This window comes from Lytechinus variegatus, chromosome 1, assembly GCF_018143015.1.
Source record: "Lytechinus variegatus isolate NC3 chromosome 1, Lvar_3.0, whole genome shotgun sequence".
NCBI classification, from domain to species: Eukaryota; Metazoa; Echinodermata; class Echinoidea; order Temnopleuroida; family Toxopneustidae; genus Lytechinus; species Lytechinus variegatus.
The window spans coordinates 10045299-10067009 of record NC_054740.1 but is presented as its reverse complement, the minus strand read 5'-3'; the positions used below and the strand labels follow the sequence as shown (position 1 = coordinate 10067009).

Sequence of the window (21711 nt, the reverse complement as noted above, 5' to 3'; positions counted from 1 at the left end):
TTTTGAATTGATCTCTTCTTCCCATTTCACAGCCCGTTGGCCGACTTGTTGACCGTATCCGGAAGTACCAGATCCTCAACGGACAGATCTTTGCAGTCCTTGGTAAATACCTGAAGGCTGGAGAAGGTGAGAATCCTCCGGTGGAGCAGATCCGATGCTACAAGCCACCCATCCACCAGTCTGTCATGGAAGGCATGTAAGGATATCCTGAAGAGACCTGAAGGCTAGTCTAGGAAATTCCTGGATAGGATTGTTTTATATTTTGACAAGCTAATAACTGTTATAAAAACTCCAATTTATTAACCAGTCTGGCCTTGAAGGCATGTAAGGATATCCTCAGAGACCTATCGACTACTCTTGGAAATTCCTGGATAAATGCATGTTCATTGTACAGACAAACTAAAATCTATTGATAATGTCCCATCGACCAAGGAAGTCTGTCATGAAAGCTAAGTAAGGATATCTCTAGTGAGCTTTCAGCCTGAAGGCTATTTAAGGAAATTCCAATATGTCTTTACATTTAAGAATAAGCTGAAAACTATTGAAAACCACCTCCCATCAACCAGCCTGTCATGAAAAGCTTGGATATCATCAGAGACCCGAAGGCTACGCTAGGAATTTCCAGAATAGTTATCTTCAATGTATGGACAAGCTTTAAAAAAATTGAAAACCTCCCATCCATCAACCAGTCAGGTCTTGAAGGCATGTAAGGATATCCTTGAAGTCCAACAACCTGAATTCCCTCTTGGAATTTCCAGAGTGGATTTCTTCAGTGTTTGTACATCTGCATTGATTGGACAACTGAAATCCTTGAAAAATGTACATGGAAACCTCCCTCCTATTAGCCAGGTTTTACAGTCATGTAAGGATATTCTTAAAGACCTATCAACATGAATGCCACTAAAGGAATTTTTTGAGAAGGTATGTTCAAAGAATGGACAAGCTGAAAACTATTGAAAAGCTCCCATCCACAAAACCACTCAGTCATGAAAGGCATGTAAGGATATCATCAACGACCTATCACCATAAATGATAATGATATCCCCAAAGATTTTTAACCTGAAAGCTACTCCAGTAATTTTCTGAATGAGTATCAAGAATATCCCCAAAGTCCAATCATTATGAAGGTTAAGGAATAATGTCTCCAAAGGCCTTTCAACATGAATACCAGTCCAGAAATTTCCTGAATAGGTACTGACACCACCCCCCCCCCCCACTTGTCGGCTATTTGAAGGCATGGAAGAATGTCCTCATTGACCGATCAACCTGACAGGTGCTCAAGGAATTCAAGTGAAGTTTTCCTACAAAGGTATTTTTCACTGAATGGACAATTTGAACTGCATATAGATGCGAGAACATTGAAACATCCCTTTAAAAAAAATTAAACATCCCTCCAATCAGTCAGGCCTAGGAGGCATGGAAAAAATCTTCAAAGACCTGTCAACATGAAGGATGCTCAACAAATTTAATTGACCATTTTCTGAAAAGGGATAAGTGGACAAGTTGAAATGCATTGACAAATGTAAATGGAGCCTCTAGTCCTACATATTGAAATGTCTCTTGACCAAAAGACATGGGAGCATTTTGGATGTGACCTATCAACCTGATAAAGGAGATTGACTCAGGTTCTTCAGTCTTTTTTATTGAATGGACAAGCTGTATATGGCATCAAATCTGATAGTCAAATCACCAAAGGCAAGCAAGGATATCGTCTGAAACCCTGAGAATGCACAAGAAATGCCCGGCGGATATATTCTTAGGATACAGACCCAGTAGTGTTTCCTGTATTAAATGTCTATGAGGGGAGATGTGTTGAGCTGTGAGTCATAGAAAGGCACTTCTTTCTAAACAACATCCACATGTGCATATTATGCACATTGCGGGATATTCACCATGTACAGATGTGATGATTAAATTTGTAAAATAAGTCTTTATGGTGCTCGAAGATGCTTATATCTACCAATTTGTCAGATTTATAACCATGGGAGCTGATAAAATCCCCCAAAACAGCCAATATCATAAGTAGATGATGGTAGTGAGGAAAGATTAGTATTTCTCTAATTTTTTTATTAGGGTTTTTTTTTGTCCTATGGCATTATATTTTATTCAACCTTTGTGGATTTAAGAGGTTGATAGTGATCCCCGAATCTTTTAAAGAGATCTACTCAAAATTTACTTTCCAATTTCAGCACTATGACTCAATAGAGGGGTTCGATGGTACATGGTACATTTTGTACAACTTCTGGTATTGTTCACCAAAAAGAATAGGATGTTATGCAAAGGGATCAATATGCATGCAGATTATATTCGGGTATTGCACAGGGTATGTAGTGTATGTACACACCCACATAAATACTTTGTATTTGATGTACAATCCTTTTGTAGTCTGTACCTATTTGAAGTTGTCTGTGGCAGTGTTTACCTTTTTTCCTTACAATTACACCCTTAGTTTCGTCAAAGTTTTGTTTTATTTATGTTCGATCCTTAACACTTAGAGATTTTAATTGATATATATTAATATATGTAAAAATATCACTACATATCAAACAAATGTATGTTTTTTTGTCACTTGCAATTTTCAGCCACTTACATGTACAGGCATTGAATAGGAGAGAAAGGGGTGTTTTAGGGACTTTATTGTGGAATTCCATTGATGAAAAGTATAGCTTTTTATGATGATATCATTTTGATACGAAATGAACTCACTGGTCAGTCTTTGAATGAAGGCTGGGAATTATTTGTAAATTGTTGTTTGAAAACCAAATATAATGTATATATACCTAAAACTTACATGTGTGCTGCCCACAAACAGATTTTAAAATTAAAAGCAAGAAGAGAGAACAAATGCTCCCCTGTGGCACACACGTATTACACAAAATGTTAAATTGTGATTTTAGAGTGGCTTAAAGAAATGAAACAATTTATTTATTACAGAATTTTTGTCAGAAGTGAGAGAGTGGGATTTTTTGGTCATGTTCTTTGTGAAATTTTCAAACAATGGTTTGTATGTTGTTGCAATTGTATAAGTATATAATGTACATATTTATTGTTTATGTTTAGTATGTACTGTATGGTGGTGTTGCGAAGTGGGAAGTGCTTTTCCTGCATCAGGATCAAGAAATGTTGAAAACTACGTAGGCAAGGATGCATTTGATACGGTATAACTTGTTTATATAAAGAAATAGATTTTTAAACTACATGCATGTAATATAAAATCTCATCATTGTACGGAAGAAGTAGGACTCTCGTCGCACTTCTGGCCTCTCCATTGAAATAAAGCTTGTGTAAGTCCTTAAACGACTAACTCGCATGTGTGGAGGTTGGTCTTTATGGGAGGAATTAATAACAGTAATAATGGCATATGGACCCAGGTTAGCCACTTCAGTTCCAAAGCTGTTCTCCCATTTGGCACTGTTATTATTATTACCCTGACTTTCGCTGGGCTATGTAGGATTTGGTGTAAGGAGGACCTGTGTTTTGTCCAGTCTTCTTTTTAAGAGCTACATGCAAGGTAGATTCCGAGACCACAAAAGAAGGGAGACTGTTCCAGGTGTCAATCTCTTCTTGATAGAATCCGTTTGTAACTTCTGAGTTCCTTCTATATTTGAAGAGTTTCATACAATGACCTTGAGTGCTACTGTGAACTAGTCTGCAAGCACAGACCCTGATTGAAACTTTGCTCAACAAGTGGGTCTTCGCACAAGACTAGCATTGTAGGCTGCACAGGGTATTGCACAGCAGACGAAATGTGAAGTATAGGAGCGAAGTAGTACACATCAGGTTCAAAGTTCTTATGATTTAGTGGATTTTCTTATAAGCAACTTAACATTTTAATGTGAAATGAACATGCTGCTAAGTTTGGAACACAGGAGGGCAGTTTTTGGTCACAAGTTGACGCTTCAAGGGGCGCCAAATTATGGATTATTTTTGTCCCAGCATACTTTTTGAGTACGCAGCACCCTTATCTTGGCCAGTTTGATGTTGCATGGGCTGCCTCATCTAAAGTCCAACTTACAAAAGTGACTGGTGTCTATTACTATCTGGAGAAATTGAAGAGTGTCATCGAATGTTACTACTCCTACTAGTTACATAATATAATCAGGCATAATGTACGATGAACCTCAAATATTTTTCGCCATTTTAAATAGTTCATGACTTCCATTTTGTCTAAAAAGTTCAGGTATTGTTGATCAAATACCAGGAAAAGATACAGTACAGAGAAGGCGATTATTTACAATTGCCACTCTCCACCCAGGTGAAGTAAGTATGTGGTAAGAAGGAACTACATGAGTATTCGAGCACTCGATCAGGGAAGCCGTGCTAAAGCCGGGGTAGTAGTATGCAGCACTATATACATATTGCATATTATTTCTATTATTCAGTCAGAAGTTAATTTTTGTACTTCCATCAAACTTAACTCGTCCCTTTAATTTGAGTCCCCCCCCCTTCCATCTTTTTAATTGATGTGGATCAATATCACTGCAATATCTACGTGTATTGGAAAAAAGTCTCTGCTTGATCCACCATCTTGCTCTGTGTAAATGTATTACTCTGTGTGAATTGTGTATCTAAATGAAATAGTATTTATGTGAGTTCAGTAATCTTTGAATGTGTATAAATAAACAGTAGCTAACATTTACTTTGTGAGGCTGTTCAAAAGAATGTTTGGTTTATCCCATGTCATGTTGTATCATTAGTCGATTATGATGGCATGTATTTTAATACATAAACAACCTAATTTGTTTTTATTTAGGTCTGTGAAGGATTGCTATTATAATGTAAGACTGATCATTGGTCATTTGCCAACATTTCCTAGGCGATTAATGCAATGTAGACCAGCAAAATTCTCATTTTCTTATCCAATTCCCTTTTTTCACCGGGGTCATTTAACTAGGCTGACAACCCACTCACTCTCAAAAGGGATTAAATAAAGGGTTTCATTTTTTTTCAAAGATGAATAGAAATTGCATGATAAATGTAGGCATAACAAAAAATGCATAACTTATAAATGCACTACACTTTGATAATAGATCACACATACAACTTGCACTTTGTGCTGGTAATAATGTATTAAAATCATACATCAGTATAAAATCACAGATATGAAAATTCATACATCATTTTATTCATCCTACTGCCACATTATACAGTTATAATAAATATTTCAATGCATATTCAAATCGTTCAAATTATCAATATCCGGCAATTTTCTGTTCTTCAAACCAATCCTTTTGTATGTTTTCTATCTTTATGCAAAATTTCTACAAAAAAACTTGAAACTTGGGATATGCTTGGAGAAGAATTCAGATTAGCCTATTTGACAACCACACATTTGGATTTTTCATAGGTAAAAAAAGTCGAGCTCTTATATGCTTCAATGGCCTTCACTTGCAAGCAAGCATGAAATTTTTGTAGTTTTTCACCGAGTACAATTATGAAGTAAAAAAATAATAAACTCACTGTTTATAATCATGTACTCTGATGTAGTGTAAACATTTATCATAAAATGTACTTGTAAACAACACAGCAATTCATTTCCGTTTTTCATATTAAAAGTGAATGAATTTCACAAAATATATTGTGTTGTACTGAGTATTTATATCTTTGTGGCATAGAGGGGTGTAAGAAAGTTGTGTGTAGAGTGATATGATTTTACAAACCTTTCATGTCTCATGTTTTTCCTGTTTCATCTTCAGTGTATGGTGGTAGTTCCAAACTCCAATAATAGCAATGAAGGGGGAAAAAAAGTATTTTTACAATAAAGGGGATTGTTTTTCTTTCGAAGTACAATATGAGGTTATGCATGATTTTGACACAGAAAAATATCTTGGTCATGAATGTCAAATCAAAACACAGGAAAACAATCGACAAGAAGAAAGATCATGATCCTGTTGCACAAAAGTTAATACAATAATTGAAATTGTATCATTCAATGGTAATTTCAGTGGAATCCCCAATTTTGATTAGCTATAACCCTGTAACCATGGAAGTTGCCACTGGATGGCAAAGTTAACATGATGGTTTTTGCAATGTGGGTCCAGGACATGGAATTCTACACTTTTTGTTTGAAACAAGAATATAAATGTATAAAGTACTGCAGCTATGAATGTTAAAAAAGAGAAATCAGGCTCTGCCACCATATTTTTGACAGTGTCAGCTGAAATTGCATGGTGGTCAGCTGCGAGAAAATTGCAATTGAAACTAGATCCCCAAACCAATTGTAAGTCTCACAATTAATTGCCAATTTACTATTGATCACTGGTCTGCTTAAACAAGAATAAACTGACTTAAATTAAAATCGATCTATCACTTGTAAATTTGCTACTGAAATTGCAATTGATTACAAATATTTTTTTGCAACACCCCCTAAGATTTTCATGATATGTGTATGGCATTGCTCCCTACAATATGATCCTTAGAAATAGAGAGACTGAATTAAAAACAAATCTGGTAGTCATACAAAGGACTTCCACGTGCAGAAAGAATAAATACGTTGCACTGTTCCTCGTCAAAACCGGTCAGATATTGTCCTTGCAACGTATAACTACTTTGCTTTCGTCATAAATCAGCAAAGAAATTGTCCTCCTTTCCCGATCCCGTAAGTCTCTTCGAGGCGTCATTCTTTCCTGCCTTGCCTCTGGGATCGACGTTTGTTTTCTGTAAATGTTCCACACCCCAGAATCTGATCTTGTCCTCGAGCGCGCAGGACGCAAGGTACTTTGAGTCAAAGGAAACCGTCATGCTCTCCACTGGGAGTTCCTCATGTTCTCCAACAATTCCTAAGAAACGGTTCGGTAGCATGTGTACTGCCCTGGAGGGATGAAAGCAACATTTTGAAGCATGAATTTTAATTTCTAGTTTAGATTAATTTACATATCATAAGTACTCATCACTACATGTTGACCCTTTCTTGACAAGCTCCTGAGCTGAATTTCTGGAGACATTGCCCCCCCCCCTCTAAATTCACAAAATTCAGGTGTTATTTTTTAAAAGTCATCTTTTTATGTGCCTCACTCAACGCATAATTCACTTCTGCCCAGCACTTCCATTCAAGCCACATAATGCAATACGAGCCTGCTTACTCTACTACTAATTCAAAGTTTATTGGTTGAAATTTAAATCCAATAAGGAATAAACAATTTTTAATGAATATTGAAAAAAAACACCAACTCAAATCTTAAGACTACTGATTACAAAAGCCTTTAATGCTGCACTAGCACTATGAAGGGGGGGGGGGGTAATAGACAAAAGTAAAATGCTGGGATTACAAATTACGCATGATGTACCACAAATTGATAATTCAGGAGCTTGGGAGGAGTGGACCCCAAAAGGGGGTGGGGGGTTCTAACACCTAGGTGCTGCCTTTTGATCCCCCCCCCCCCGCAATAAATTTTTTTTTACCTGATGGTTCCATCTATACATCCTGTACAGATGATATTCTCTGTGACGGGTACACAGCAATCTATGGAGGAGGAGTGACCAGGGAACCGATCACTGATGTTACCAAACTCGTTCCAGTTGAAGATATTCAAAGCGCCGTCGCTGGCACCGCAGACAACCTTCTGTCCTTTCTAAAAATTACAGAGATGACATTAAATGTAAATATAATGGCCCCTATTCAGAACAATGGTTAGCCAGTTGTGACACAAATCTCCAACAGTAGAGGTGAATTTTGTCAGCTTGTTTGACACCAAAATTATTCTTAACTGACTGAGAATAATAAATATGACAGTTGTCTTCACAGTTCAAATAAAATTCTGACATATTTGGCTTTCCATATTATAGCACAGAGTTACATGTACACCATAGCCAAAGTTAAACCAGACTTCAACATACAAGACATTGAAGCAAAGTTCAAGCTTTGGGAATCCTATCATAATAATAATAATAATAATAATACATTTCTTAAATACGCATAACACCTACAGGTCTCTATGCGTGACCCTCTATAATTCAGGGTCACTTAACACAGATTGATTTTAATGTATGATTGCACATAATTATCAATGCAATCCATTAGAAAAATCAGTCCTATGATCAATCATAAAGTGTGATAATACAGGACGCACACATGGGGTTTCTCTTGATGTACTTTTCTAGTCAACACCAACACAGGTCATAAATATCACTTGAACAAAGTCATCAATCCTGACACTCCGTTATGTATGCATACAGGACAACATTTAGACACATTTTACAATTCCATATTTCGCCAGTAAAGTTTAACAAATATTTGTCTTTTTTAATAATATATCAAGAGATCTTAGGGTTCAAAATAATCTGAAAACTGATCTTGCAAAACCAGACAACATTTAGACACATTTTACAATTCCATATTTTGCCAGTAAAGTTTAGAAAATATTTGTCTTTTTTAATAATATATCAAGAGACCTTAGGGCTTAAAATAATCTAACACTGATCTTGCAAAAAAGCAATACGCTGTACCCCCTTCATAAAGGCAAGGGAAAATGATTAGTGTATAGAGGACTGATAAAATTTATCATGACACAACATACAACTCTGAACTATTAATTTGAATCAAGTGAATTTGTCTTAACAGGGTATGAAGGGACACATATAATAGCACATTCAGGTATTGATACTTATGTCTTTACATACTGTACGTTTGAACCTACCTTTATAATATTCGCACATAGAAGCTCACTGTTGACATGTTCAGACTGGAGATCAAAACGTCTTCTCCGAACGTTGAACGCACACAGTGTGCCATCACCACTGTAATGAAAACAAAAATATTACGCAATATCTGGTGAGGTGTCACATGGCCAATTCTTGGTATTGAGAATAAAATGAATACAACAATCGCTTTGCTCGATACAGAGCAATCTTCGTACCATCAGGAGGAAAAATACAAATATATAACATTAGTGAGGGCATTACTATAATTATATGCACAAGGTGCCTCAGGTAAACTGTCCTAACTAACACACACCAAGGGTTTTTGGACATTTCAAAAGTAACGAGTGCAGGTAATAATGCAAATGACTGAGAAAATGATCTGTATTTTCTTTTATCGTAGTGATATGTTGTTTGACCGGTGTGTTGGCGCAGTTGATAGAGCATCCGTCTCACAACCGGGAAGTCACGGTTTCAAACCCCGGCCACATCAGACCAAAAGAAGTTAAAAGATGGAAGTTGCTGCTTCCCTGTTAGACGATTAAAGGGATAGAGCCTCGTTGATCTGGAGCTGCACATCGGCTGCTGGGCCCATGATCAATTGGGCAAACAAATTTTTGGGGAGTATTTCATTTCTAGTGTTTATTTCGGACAACAAAATATGGATTTTCATTTTCGATTTTTCATTGATACACTATCCTCATCTCAAAACAATGGATGGTCATTATACATGTACTTTACACTTGACTGCTCATCACCGATCATAAGAAAGCTTACAAATTAGGCAAAATTAAAGCCTGGCCATGTGCACACGACTAATCATTTGATTTGACTCTTCTTTTAATACCATCTGTTGGGGATTCAACCTTCTTCCCCTATGCTATCCCTTGCACAATGAAGGCCTGTGACTGAATAAACCATTGTTAGGCTCCAGTGCAGTCTCTCTGGCTTAACATGTGGAACATTTTTGCATTGGGTGTGTTGCCTTACCAAGCGCTTGGGCTTCACTATCTGCTCAGAAGCCAAACAGGGATGACCTATGGGTCAATTATTGGTTCAGAAATGCTGTTGGAAAATTGAAGTTTTTAGACTTGAAGTTAGGGCAGATAGTGCTACATTTTCCATGTCAAATCATCAAGAACATTACTGCTGACAATTGAGGCCTTCCTAATGATTTTCTGCCTTTAGTCACAGAAGTCAGACTGTAAATGATTTTGATTACTGTTCATTTTGTATTTTTGATTGTGTCATTGAGAAAGTCAAGGTCATAAAAGGACCATTGAATTTCATATAAAAGAGTTATAAACTATCTCAAAATTAATCAATTTCATGTTAATTAATGATTAATATAAAGAAGTTGAGTTGCTCCAGGCGAGGACACAGATTTATTAACTTTTGAATCTCAGAAATTGGAAAGGATCTTTTAAAAGAAATGGTTTTTAGATAGAAGTCATTTTCTTATTTATATGTAAAACACTTTTAGGACTGATCATGCTTATCAATCAGTTGTAAAATTACAAATATGAGTATTTTGAAGATTGGAAGAATGTATTCCTTTGCATACTGGAATCAATCTAGGAAATAATATATGAATATTGTGAAGATTTACAGATATCATTCCTTAAATTATATATAGTTTACCAGAATTTATCTAAGGAGGTAGATATATGAATATTGTGAAGATTTAAAGATATTATTATTCCTTAGATTATTTATAGTTTGGATAATGTTTGTTTTTAGATGGATTCCAAGTCTGGTTCAACTGTTGTTCCAATGGCCATTCCTATTGCCGTTCCAGTAGCCGTTCCAGTCCCATTCCCGGCTCCGGCTTTAATATGATTTTGACTGTCACATCCCGCTATGAACAAGACTTCTAAAGAGAGTCAGAGAGGGAAGACAGATTCGTCGAATGATGTAACTACTTAATGATTCATCATTATCGAACATTTACAGTGGCTTACTTTGTATGCTATTTCAAAAACTTATATTTTATAGTTACTCTGAAACAAAGCCATTGAATTATCATTCTACAAGAACCTGAATACAGCTTTATTGAATTATTTGAACTGAAGTTTTATTGTTGATGTAATTATTTCATTTCATGTCCTCTTGGGTTACTTGGTGTGACAGTTGGTTGTGAGAAATGATTGTATGTCCTCATGGGTTGACTTGGGTCTGACACCATTGAATAAAACACTGATTAACAACACGATGAATTCAGGTGAAAAAGATTTTTTGTTCCCTATCCATCCCATTTTTCAGAATAGGAATGATATTGACTGACCTTGTTGAGAGGAGTATCTTTTTGTCCTTGCCAACAATCAGACTACTGATAAATTCTTCATTTTCTTTCATCTCCATGATGGCTTTTTGTGTCCGGAGATCCCAAACCTTGAGATCAAGAACAAATTAAAAGAAAGATATCTTAGCATGAGTCTATAGTTCAACTAAAAGATCTCTGAATAAGAACCGGGGCCCCTGCCTTACTTACAAACAGGTACAATTGATTTCAATCTGTACCACAGTAATCCACAAATATCATAATTATTTATTTAGGAAATTGAATACAAATGGGTAGAGTTGCTCACACTTCACAAAATCAAACTTTAAAAATCAATAATTTTCATTACAAAAATATTCTGATGCTTGATGATTTTGTTGTATGGAGAGATGAAAAATACTGAACCTAGAAATTGGTATGAGGTTAGTTTTTAATCCACTGCATACAAATGAGAGTACCCCCTTCCCCCAGATATCCTATAATTCTGAGTTCTTACCTTCAAATGTCCGTCATCATCGCCAGTAGCGACCAGGTTCTCATCTACCACAGCCAAGCAGTATATCGGATCTTCATGGGCCTTCTCCAAGCTCAGCTCTACAGATGCAGTGGCTACGTCAAGCTTGCTTATTGACTTGTCCTTGGAGACGGAAAAGACGGCTGCCATTTAGAAGAAGAGATTTAGAAATATTGTACGGTGATCTCATTCACAATGAAGTTAACTTTGAATTCAGTGAGAATTTAATTTAAAGTATATTATAGTACATATATCAGCTGATGTTCATCTAAGGTTTGAAATCTAACATCATGAGGACATTTCAATAAGAACAGTCAATTAGTTACATCTCAACCATTTTTCATAATTTTTTAGTTTAAAGATGCCATCCGGTCCAGACAGAGCAGCTCTGAATGCTGGGACCTAGGGAGCGTTTTATCTGTCAGTTTCCCTTAATTTTGATTGGCTGAGAAGCACTGTTACTATGATAACTGTCAAATAAAACAGGGGGTGTTTAACAAAGATTTAAGTATGACTTAGAGTCACACTTAAATACCTAGTTGCGTGCAGTATGAAAGGCTTGACCGCATTGGTCAGATCTTGCCAAGAGGACGTGCACTACTGCGTATCAATCAATAAGATTGGGCATTGCATATCATGTACTCGTCGGCATTTAAGTACGACTCAAAGTCATAATTAAATCTTTGTGAAACACAGGACTTAATGTCACTTGTCAGATAAGTCCTTTCATGAAATGCTCCCCAGGTCTACACAAGCAACTCTTATGGCCCAGCATGAGCTCAAACACCTAAACATGTATCCCACATCAACAGCAACTTGAACATCCTTTCATTTCTCACTTACATTTCCCATCTTCTGAGAATGCAATGGCCCGGCAAGCTTTCTTGTGGACTTCTTCAAACATCAGCTCCTCGTTGGGTTCTTCTGCTGAGTAAGAATACCTAGGAATGGTACCAAAAAAAGAAACAAAACTGACAGTTAAAAAGTTGGTTTTAATAAAAGCAGAAAGATTTGATAAAAGTATTGCTGAAGGTTTGGTGAAAGTCTGTCAAAGAAGAACAGAGTCATGAATTTTTAAAGTTTAACATTTTACTGAGACAAAAATCTTTTTAAGGCCCCATCATAATCCATACTTACAATGTGATCGACCCATCGATAAGTCCAGCAGCTAACATGTTACCCTTGGGGTGAAACTGTAGGGACATCACACTCTCATCACACGTTATTGTCTTTGGCAATTTGACCTACGGCAAAAGGGAAAATACAATACATGTATACATCTAAATAATAGAAAATAAAATTAGTATTCCACTTCTAAAGTAGCCTATTGCACATACTGGAACCCACAACTATGTAGGAAGTACATACAATGTGAGCGGCAGAGCAGCGGAAGAGCCAGAATAGCAAAGGTAATATTATATAGTATCTATAAGGCATTTAACATGTTGCCCAATGTATTAAGCACAAAAAAAGTGAAACATTCTTTTTGTTGGCTCACAGTTCATGAATATTTTGGATGATGTTATAGCTTCAAAGTTTCATGAAATCTATTCAATAATCATCCAGACATCCCCAGGATATTGTGCTTCGAAAGCCATTACCTCATGGCTTTATTGACCTATATAAAGTCAGTCATCAGTTCTAAGGATATGGCATTTCAAAGACTTTCCAATCTATTCCTTTTGACCTTATGACCCCCAAAGGAGGAAAAATATTAGGCCTTTCTCTGAAGTCCAATGTAAAATCAATTGATTCCTGAGAAAACATTCACAATTTGAATGGACAGACAACATGAGAACAGTTGCTTCCAGATCCACAAGGGCACCGCTGAAACAGTATAAAACTAAACAAAAATTCATATTATCCACAATTGTGCACGAGAGCCTGGGCCAAAAGATACAAAACTTGGCGAGTGATTAGGGCTTATTTTCACTAATTGTATTTATTAAGTGTAATCAATGATAGGCCCACAACAGCAAATATACTATCGATTGCTAAGCTTTTTATAATGGGGCCCAGCTAGGTTACACTTACCTCAGGTAAAAATCTGTTTTCATCATCCCTTTCTTCCTCTCCATCATCACTCTCATCACTGTCTTCACTGTCATCGCTGTCATCATCATCATCATCATCATCACTGTCATCGTCACCGCTGCCTTCACTAGATTCATCTTTTGCCGATGCATCTGGATTTTTGAAATTCTATAATATATTCAAATGGGACGAAAATCAAGAATAGCAAATAAACTTTATCAAACCTTCTACAGTTAGAGCGGAGATAGTGGAGCATTGTGGCCTAGTGGATTAGTCTCCAGACTTTGAAACAGAGGGTCGTGGGTTTGAATCCCAGCCATGGCGTAATTTCCTTCAGCAAGAAATTTGTCTACATTGTGCTACATTCGATCCAGGTGAGGTATGGTGAGGAATGGGTATCCAGTAGGATTTTTCCTTGAACGCTTTAGCGCCTATCAATATGGTAATAATATGATACCAAGTGCATAGTAGCTGCGCTATATTAATGGACATATTATTATCATTATAGATTGTATTCCAACAACATTGATTTCTATAAATTCATATTTCTTTGTTTATTTTCATATTCAGTGGCATAGTGAGCCAAAAAACTTTGAGGGAGCCAGACATAGCGTATGAGGCAAAATTAATCAAAAGCTGTGAGAAAGCGGAGCGAGCAAGCCAAAATTTTTTTTTTTTAAAGAATTTGACATAGATTTCAGGAAATAATATCATACTTAATCATTAATCCCCCCCCCCTTTTCATAGTCCTGAAAAATTTGGGAGTCCATGGCCCCTCAAGCCCTCCCCTCTGTACGCCAGTATTTCAATTCATACCATGCAATGTAAAAAAGTTTTGGTTTTTTTCCCAGAATTAAGCCTGGCCCAAGGAGAAAAACAGCATTTTGTATAAAAATATGGGTTTTTCGGGGGCGGGGGGCAAAAATGCTTTAGAGAGAACAGCAGTACCGTACTTACTGCTCCATTGGAAGTTGACGGTCCAGCCTGATTCTCCATCTCATCCTCACCCTCGTCCAAAGAGGACTTCTTTTCTGAGTCCAAGTCGGAGTCTCCTGAGACATCTTGATCTTCTGAAGACATGTCCTTTTTTCAAGTTCTGTTTCAGAGATAATGAATATCTTATAATGTAGTGAATGTATACCCACAGAACTGTGACAAAACCAAATTATCAAGAATCCTACCTGGGATTTTAACACAAATAGAGCGATGCAGCTAAACAAATAGATAGAAACATGGACAATTAAGGAGTGAAACAGGAGTGAAATGCTGAATTACATGTCAAAGATCCTTGGTGAGGTCATGTTTATGCATCAGTTATAGTATTAGTTGACAAAAAATCACATCTTTTGTGAATCAAAGTGTCAGTTCCCTGGATAAGTCCTGATGGTACATGTAGTGTACATAGCGGTAGTGACTTGTACTTAATGGAGCGCACATGAACCATCACCTGAGGTAAATAAAAACAAGAAACCTGAATTAGTCTAGATCAAGCTTTTAATGTGGGCTCGGCAAATCTACTACTTAAAAATGCAGCCTTAATGAGCAGATTTTCATCACATCACATCAGGTACGGAAATGAAGGATTTCTGTAGATTTCCCCGTCTTTACTTCTGGTAACTGATGACTATTTAGACAGTTTGAACAGTTTGTGAAACTTTATGTGCGTTGAGAAATGGAGGTTTTAAGTCTTCCCCCCACCAAAACTTCTCCAACAGATCTTTAAGAAAAACCTTTCCACTGATTTAGCTTTCACTTCTTTTGTAGGCAGTCTGTTCCAATCAGAAATTACTCTTTGACTGACAAATTTACTCCTAGGTTGAGTAAGTTCCAACCAAGATCGTCCTGTGTAAAGTTGTTCCGATCAACCTCAAGTATATGGAAATCCATCAAAGTCATAATTTTTTTCTTTTATAGGATACATATCCTTTAACAAGTGGAATGCCTCTGGCCGTCTCACCTGCATCACGCGGTTCAATATAGCAGCAGTGCTGACTTTGAATACTACTCTAACTCGCACAAGATTTTTTTTTTCTATTTATCCTCAATTGAGGTACTTTATTATTCATAAAATATCAAAAGATACAGGTTTTTACATTAACAAAATTCACATATCACACAACAATATTTTACAAGAAATACAAAAAAAATACAATAAAATAGTTACTTACACTACCAGTCACTATTCCTCGGCCCGCTTTAACCCGTCGAGAACCAGAGAACAATAGATTCAGTGGACTGAATCCATTGTTCTCCGGCTCCAACAGGCCAGCTAACAGCGGACCATAAAAACCGTGACTGGTAGTGTATTCACTCAAAGTAAAAACGTATCTTCCGCAACTCAGTTTCATTAAATCTTTTCTGATTATACTTTAAACTTAGGTGAAATCTTATTTCAGCTTTCAAATCTTTCAATAGATAGTTACCATGTAACACATGTTTCTTTTTATCATTACATTCTTTGACATAATTCTTATATACAGTATATTGGGCATAATTAAGGATGATATTGACGAGTTTTGTTTTTCGGTTGCCTATATCATATCCTATAATAATAATTTTTTCATTAATGTCAATATCAAGGCAAAAGTATTCCGAATAAGACACGAAAAAAACTCGCACAAGATGTTCAGTGATACATGGTTACTCTTATGTCCACTTTTTATGAACTAGACCAATAAACTTACAGAGATATGATGGTTATTCAACAAAAAAACCCAACATGGCCAAAGTTCATTGACCTTACATGACCTTTGACCTTGATCATGTGACCTGAAACTCGCACAGGATGTTCAGTGATACTTGATTACTCTTATGTACAAGTTTCATGAATCAGATCCATAAACTTTCAAAGTTATGATGGTAATTCAACAGATACACCCAATTCGGCCAAAGTTCATTGACCCTAAATGACCTTTGACCTTAATCATGAGACCTGAAACTTGCACAAAATGTTAAGTGATGCTTGATTACTATTATGTCCAAGTTTCATGAATCAGATCCATAAACTTTCAAAGTTATGATGGGAATTCAACAGATATCCCCAATTCGGCCAAAGTTCATTGACCCTAAATGACCTTTGACCTTGGTCATGTGACGTGAAACTCATGCAGGGTGTTCAGTGATACTTGATTAACCTTATGTCCAAGTTTCATGAACTAGGTCCATATATTTCTAAGTTATGATGACATTTCAAAAACTTAACCTCAGGTTAAGATTTCGATGTTGATTCCTCCAACATGGTCTAAGTTCATTGACCCTAAATGACCTTTGACCTTGGTCATGTGACATGAAACTCTAATAGGATGTTCAGTAATACTTGATTAACCTTATGGCCAAGTTTTATTAACTAGGTCCATATACTTTCTAAGTTATGACGTCATTTAAAAAACTTAACCTCAGGTTAAGATTTGATGTTGACGCCGCCGCCACCGGAAAAGCGGCGCCTATAGTCTCACTCTGCTTTGCAGGTGAGACAAAAACAAAGAGAAGCATAACTTCATTGTCAAGAAAACGCTGAATGTATGAATATACATCATTTCTAGAAAATATTTTGAACAAACATGCATTTTAAGTCTTGACGTTGCTGGCTTTACATAGTTGCGATTGATTGGATCAATCGCAACTCTCTGTAATCATGCCAGTAGCTCTCCTTTTTGCACCTTCTCTATATACTTTGTCTGCATCCATTTTTAATCTCACATGCCATAAAATGCTCCTGTATTCCAGATGAGGTCTAAACCAGAGTTACAAACAAGATTTGTAATATTCCAGAAGTTAATATTTGAGAAAAAGTCCCATGTATTATTCCAAGTATTTCTTCTTCTGGAAACAGTACAGTCCACTGTCTGGTGAAGTGCAGCGTGCAAGTGTATGTACATTATTTGGTCAGCTTTCATAACAGCTGCTGAGACATGTTGGTGAAAATTAAGCTCTTCATCCATGATACCGAGATCTTTCTCCTGTTACATGGTTCTAATTCATTTCTTTTAACAATTGGTTTTTTCCAATATGTAGAACCTTGCATTTTTAAGTATTAAATCATCAAACTCTTCAGATCAATTCAAGAAACTTCTAAAAACATACCTCTTTTCCGATTAATTTCTTTTGAATGTATTTTTATTGTAATTATTATGTACTCTTGTTTTAAACTCGTTTGTAAACACTGTGATATAGTTAACTATGGAGAGCGTACTAAATGCTAGTTATTATTATTATTATTATTATTATTATTATTACACTTGAGTTGCAATGGTTGCCAGGTTACACTCCATTCAGCAGCACAAGTAAGATCAGCTTGAAAAGTCTTTTGCTTAACAGGGGCCAGTTGCAAAAAGAGTTGCAATCAATCACAACTCTAAAAATCATGCGTAATTTGATTTTCTACCAATCAACAGGGGGCATTTTGGACTTGCAATTGATTTTTTGACTTTCTTTTAAATGCAACTCTTCCTGCAACGGGCCCGAGAACTAGCATCACCGAGAATTTTTGTAAAAATATACACATAATTATCCAAAATATTAGGTGAATCATATATAAAGGTGACAATTAAGAGAATGGGTACTATCACGCTCACTTGCAGAATTCCGCTGCTTACTTGACTCCAATCTCTGAACTTTCACTATTGATAATCACTCTCTGTTCCCTTCCTGTTAGTGTTTTACAAAGGCTCTTATCCGAGCAAGTAATTTTCCACCTAGTAGGTCTAACATTAATTTCTTAAGGCTGCATAATTAAGGAGCCTCTCATCAGTAGATCGAGGTGCTGGTCCAAAAATTGGGATTGAGTTTGCTTTTCGCTCACCCTATGGGACATACATGTAGACGGCAATTACGGGGATCGAGAGTGCTCAAAATAAATTTAGCGACCTCGATTCCCTCCAGTTCACCATCTATTTTTCACGATTTGCTGTCTTCCAATAATCTTGTTATGAAACCTGATATGTTTACATTGACTCGTGCACTCAATTCATGTCGGCACTTGACAGGTGAATCGTAACCTTGTTCATTTGAATGAGTGAGGTGAATGAACTTTCATTGATTTCTTGTGTGGAGAAATCTTTGAAAACTGAGACAGTCCCTGTAAACGATCCCACTCAAACGTATTGCGAGGTTAGTATGGGACGATCCCAATTTTCTGACCAGCGCCTATACTGCTCTAGACAGCTACAGCTGGTAGCCGTCTGTTTCGAGGAGTTTTGTAACATTTTTTTTATCTCCTCGTACACAGACGGCTTGCTATTGTGCAGCCAACATTAGGGGGTCAACAATGCAATGCCCCCGACGGGGCTCATCGATTTTTATCTTTATTTCATAAAAATATGTAAGAAGAACTGTATCAAAATAAAGATAAATATTCTATTTTGGCCTGAAATGCACCAAATTGGGTAAAAATAATTTAAAAAGGGGAAAAACAGTGACTTACTTTGGCTGTCGTGCAACTTCACTTCCCTGTTTTATCTGAACTTAATACAAAAACATATGGCCATTGAGTCCAGGTACAGATCGAGCTAAAACTTTGGTCTCTGTATTTGGTGAGTGGAGCCAACGGAGTTCTATGGAACAACCAACAGTAGAGGCGCACAGCCAATATGGGAGACTCTCCAATAGGGGAGACTCTCCAATAGGGGAGACTCTCCAATATGGGAGACTCTCCAATAGGGGAGACAATCTCCCATATTGGAGACTTGCTTTGCAAAAGGACAAAAGAAACAAAACCAACAAAAGCATGATTTTTTTTCCACCCCAAATTTTGTCTCACTGAGGTCAGAAGCCCATTTGTTTTGGGTAAGCGATGAATTCCAATTACCGGAGTTAGAAATGAATATTCATTATGAATGACGTATTCTGTTGAATCCCGGGGGTGTTGAATTTCGGGAATTTAAGAGTCATAGCAGTGTCATAGCACGCGTAATTTGATAGCGTTGTAGAGACGTACAAACTATTATGTGGTGCCAAAGAGAACTTGTTTGGAGAACGGTGTAGAGAACTTATGTAGGTTACCAGACTTATTTTAATTTGTCTTCTCGATCTCGGTAGGTAGGTAAAATATTTTAATCTGGGTATACCCTTGAGCTGAGGGTCAAGTTTGAGAGATAGGCCTAAATAGCAGCTAGACTTAGCTGGCTAGCTAGACCTACTTAGTAGGCTACTGAGCCAGAACTAGTCTTAGCCTTATCAGAGCCTGAGCTGAGGTAGCTCACTAGAATACCGTCTAGGTAGCTACCTCAGCTCAGGCTCTGATACCTAAGGCTAAGACTAGTTCTGGCTCAGTAGCCTACTAAGTAGGTCTAGCTAGCCAGCTAAGTCTAGCTGCTATTTAGGCCTATCTCTCAAACTTGACCCTCAGCTCAAGGGTATACCCAGATTAAAATATTTTACCTACCTACCGAGATCGAGAAGACAAATTAAAATAAGTCTGGTAACCAACATAAGTTCTCTACACCGTTCTCCAAACGAGTTCTCTTTGGCACCACATAATAGTTTGTACGTCTCTACTAGCTACAACGCTATTAAATTACACGCGCTATGACACTGCTATGACTCTTCAATTCCCGAAATTCAACACCCCCGGGATTCAACAGAATACGTCATTCATAATGAATATTCATTTCTAACTCTGGTAATTGGAATTCATCGCTTACCTTTGTGATTGACAACAAAAATCCTTATCAAAACAAAAGTAGACGGTGAATTTTTAAAGTAGACGGTGAAAAGGGGTAATTTTTCATGAGGAATCTGCTTATCACATTTTTATTTGCCGCCAAGGTAATCCTTTTGCAGCAAATGTAAACAAAGGAAATTGGTCTCCCAAACTGGAGACTGTCTCTGAAATTGGATACCCAAATTCTTTACAAAAGTCTCTGATATTGGAGATAATCTCTCTCATGGGAGACAGTCTCCAATATTGGCCGTGCGCCTCTACTGACCAACATTAACAGAAACCAAAGCTTTTGGTCTAATACTGCTCATGAGGAACAGAGTCAAATAATTTACAAAAGTCTAAATAAATAACATCAATAGGAGGAATTCCAGCATCGAGTTTGCATTTCATTTCAACTCATTCAATGTGTCATTTCAGGACCGATTTGGAGTAAGTCCATGTTGACAGTTTGAAAGTAAACTATAATGACAATGATTATGATCCAACCTTGTTCATTGAAATGAGTGCATCAGATGATCAGTTGTTGCATCACAACATTAAACATGCACAAATTAACCTTTCCATCAAAACTAGAAAATGATGATTGGCTATTTTAACTATTTTTACATTCATTTGACTTTGAAGTAACATGTCAAACTTTCTTTGGGCAGAACTTAGGGGGTTTTTTTCACTTTTTTACACTCACATAAATAAAAAAAACTAACCAGACATTTTGAATGAGATGTTAGGGCAAGAACCAATTTAAAAAAATGTTTAATTAAACTTACTGAAAACTGACAATTCGAAATGTTTTAGCACCAACAGCAACGAGAAAGATGGGTGAACAACAAATCACATCATCACAATCCGAATGCACGTGTATATTGCGCAATGCAATGTTTACTGAAATGGTACATGTATACTGAAATATTGTGGTATCACTAGACAATTCGGCCATTCATATTTCGAGCGTAGATCGACTCGGAATTATGCATCCAACTCGGTACAAAGGGTTAAATGGCCTGGTGCCACCGTTCATTTTCCTTTGTCGGTAAATTTAGAAATTTTAGCAAATTTTGACTCCGTTGAAGAAGTTTCATAATACAACCAGATTACAGTTTTAAAAAAAAAGAGCGAAATCAGTGGGTGTCCACTGGGGGCGGGCACTGCGCGACCATGGGGTCTCGAAATGCACCCTAATAAGTTCTGAAAATGCACCTCTTAACAAGTATTCAGCGTGTGAAACCCTATCCCTTAACAAGTATTGGAAACAAAACCATAGGCTACTCTTGGCCCCAAAAGACATCCTTTATTAAAGATTTTAATATTGTTTTATCATCCCCGCAAATCTGACCCTAAACACGTACCTTTCCTAGCGAAAGAGATACCCTTTTTCATTATTTTTTTGTGTTTTTGACACACTTATCACGTTACGTACGTAACGTGCCCGATATAGACTTGAAAAAGACGTCCTTTTTTTTTTTTTTTTTTGGTCGCGCATGGTATCCACTCGTCAATGTAGGTGGCCCCCCGGGTAAAGTGATCGATTTTATTTTCTTTTTCCGGGAAGGCCCAATGTTGGAGATGCCTTTTTTTTCTAGAGAT

The 21711-nt window shown here is 36.8% G+C and overlaps 2 protein-coding genes across 6 annotated transcripts in view; one reads left to right on the top strand and one right to left on the bottom strand.

The window, feature by feature from the left end:
- LOC121425089 (cytoplasmic FMR1-interacting protein 2-like) overlaps positions 1-5576 on the top strand; it is a 53781-nt gene extending 48205 nt beyond the window's left edge. For both annotated transcript variants that reach the window (XM_041621181.1, XM_041621102.1), the window contains one exon: positions 33-5576. In XM_041621181.1, the coding sequence (XP_041477115.1) occupies positions 33-200 (168 nt within the window). In that variant the 3' untranslated portion in view covers positions 201-5576. The remainder of the gene's footprint in view (positions 1-32) is intronic.
- LOC121425241 (WD repeat-containing protein 55-like) lies at positions 878-21026 on the bottom strand. 4 transcript variants are annotated; one of them, XM_041621352.1, is made up of 10 exons: positions 20895-21026; positions 14415-14562; positions 13467-13634; positions 12570-12676; positions 12276-12373; positions 11415-11575; positions 10922-11028; positions 8637-8736; positions 7402-7571; positions 878-6811 (listed from the first exon to the last, which is right to left on the bottom strand). In XM_041621352.1, the coding sequence occupies exons 2-10, from the start codon at positions 14544-14546 to the stop codon at positions 6559-6561; spliced, it is 1296 nt and encodes a 431-aa protein (XP_041477286.1). In that variant the 5' UTR covers positions 14547-14562; positions 20895-21026; the 3' UTR covers positions 878-6558. The 4 variants fall into 4 exon arrangements, with proteins under 4 accessions (XP_041477286.1, XP_041477431.1, XP_041477226.1 ...); XM_041621497.1 differs by having other exon boundaries at positions 14424-14562; XM_041621292.1 differs by lacking the exon at positions 20895-21026 and adding an exon at positions 18889-18906.
- Positions 21027-21711: the final 685 nt, after the last annotated feature.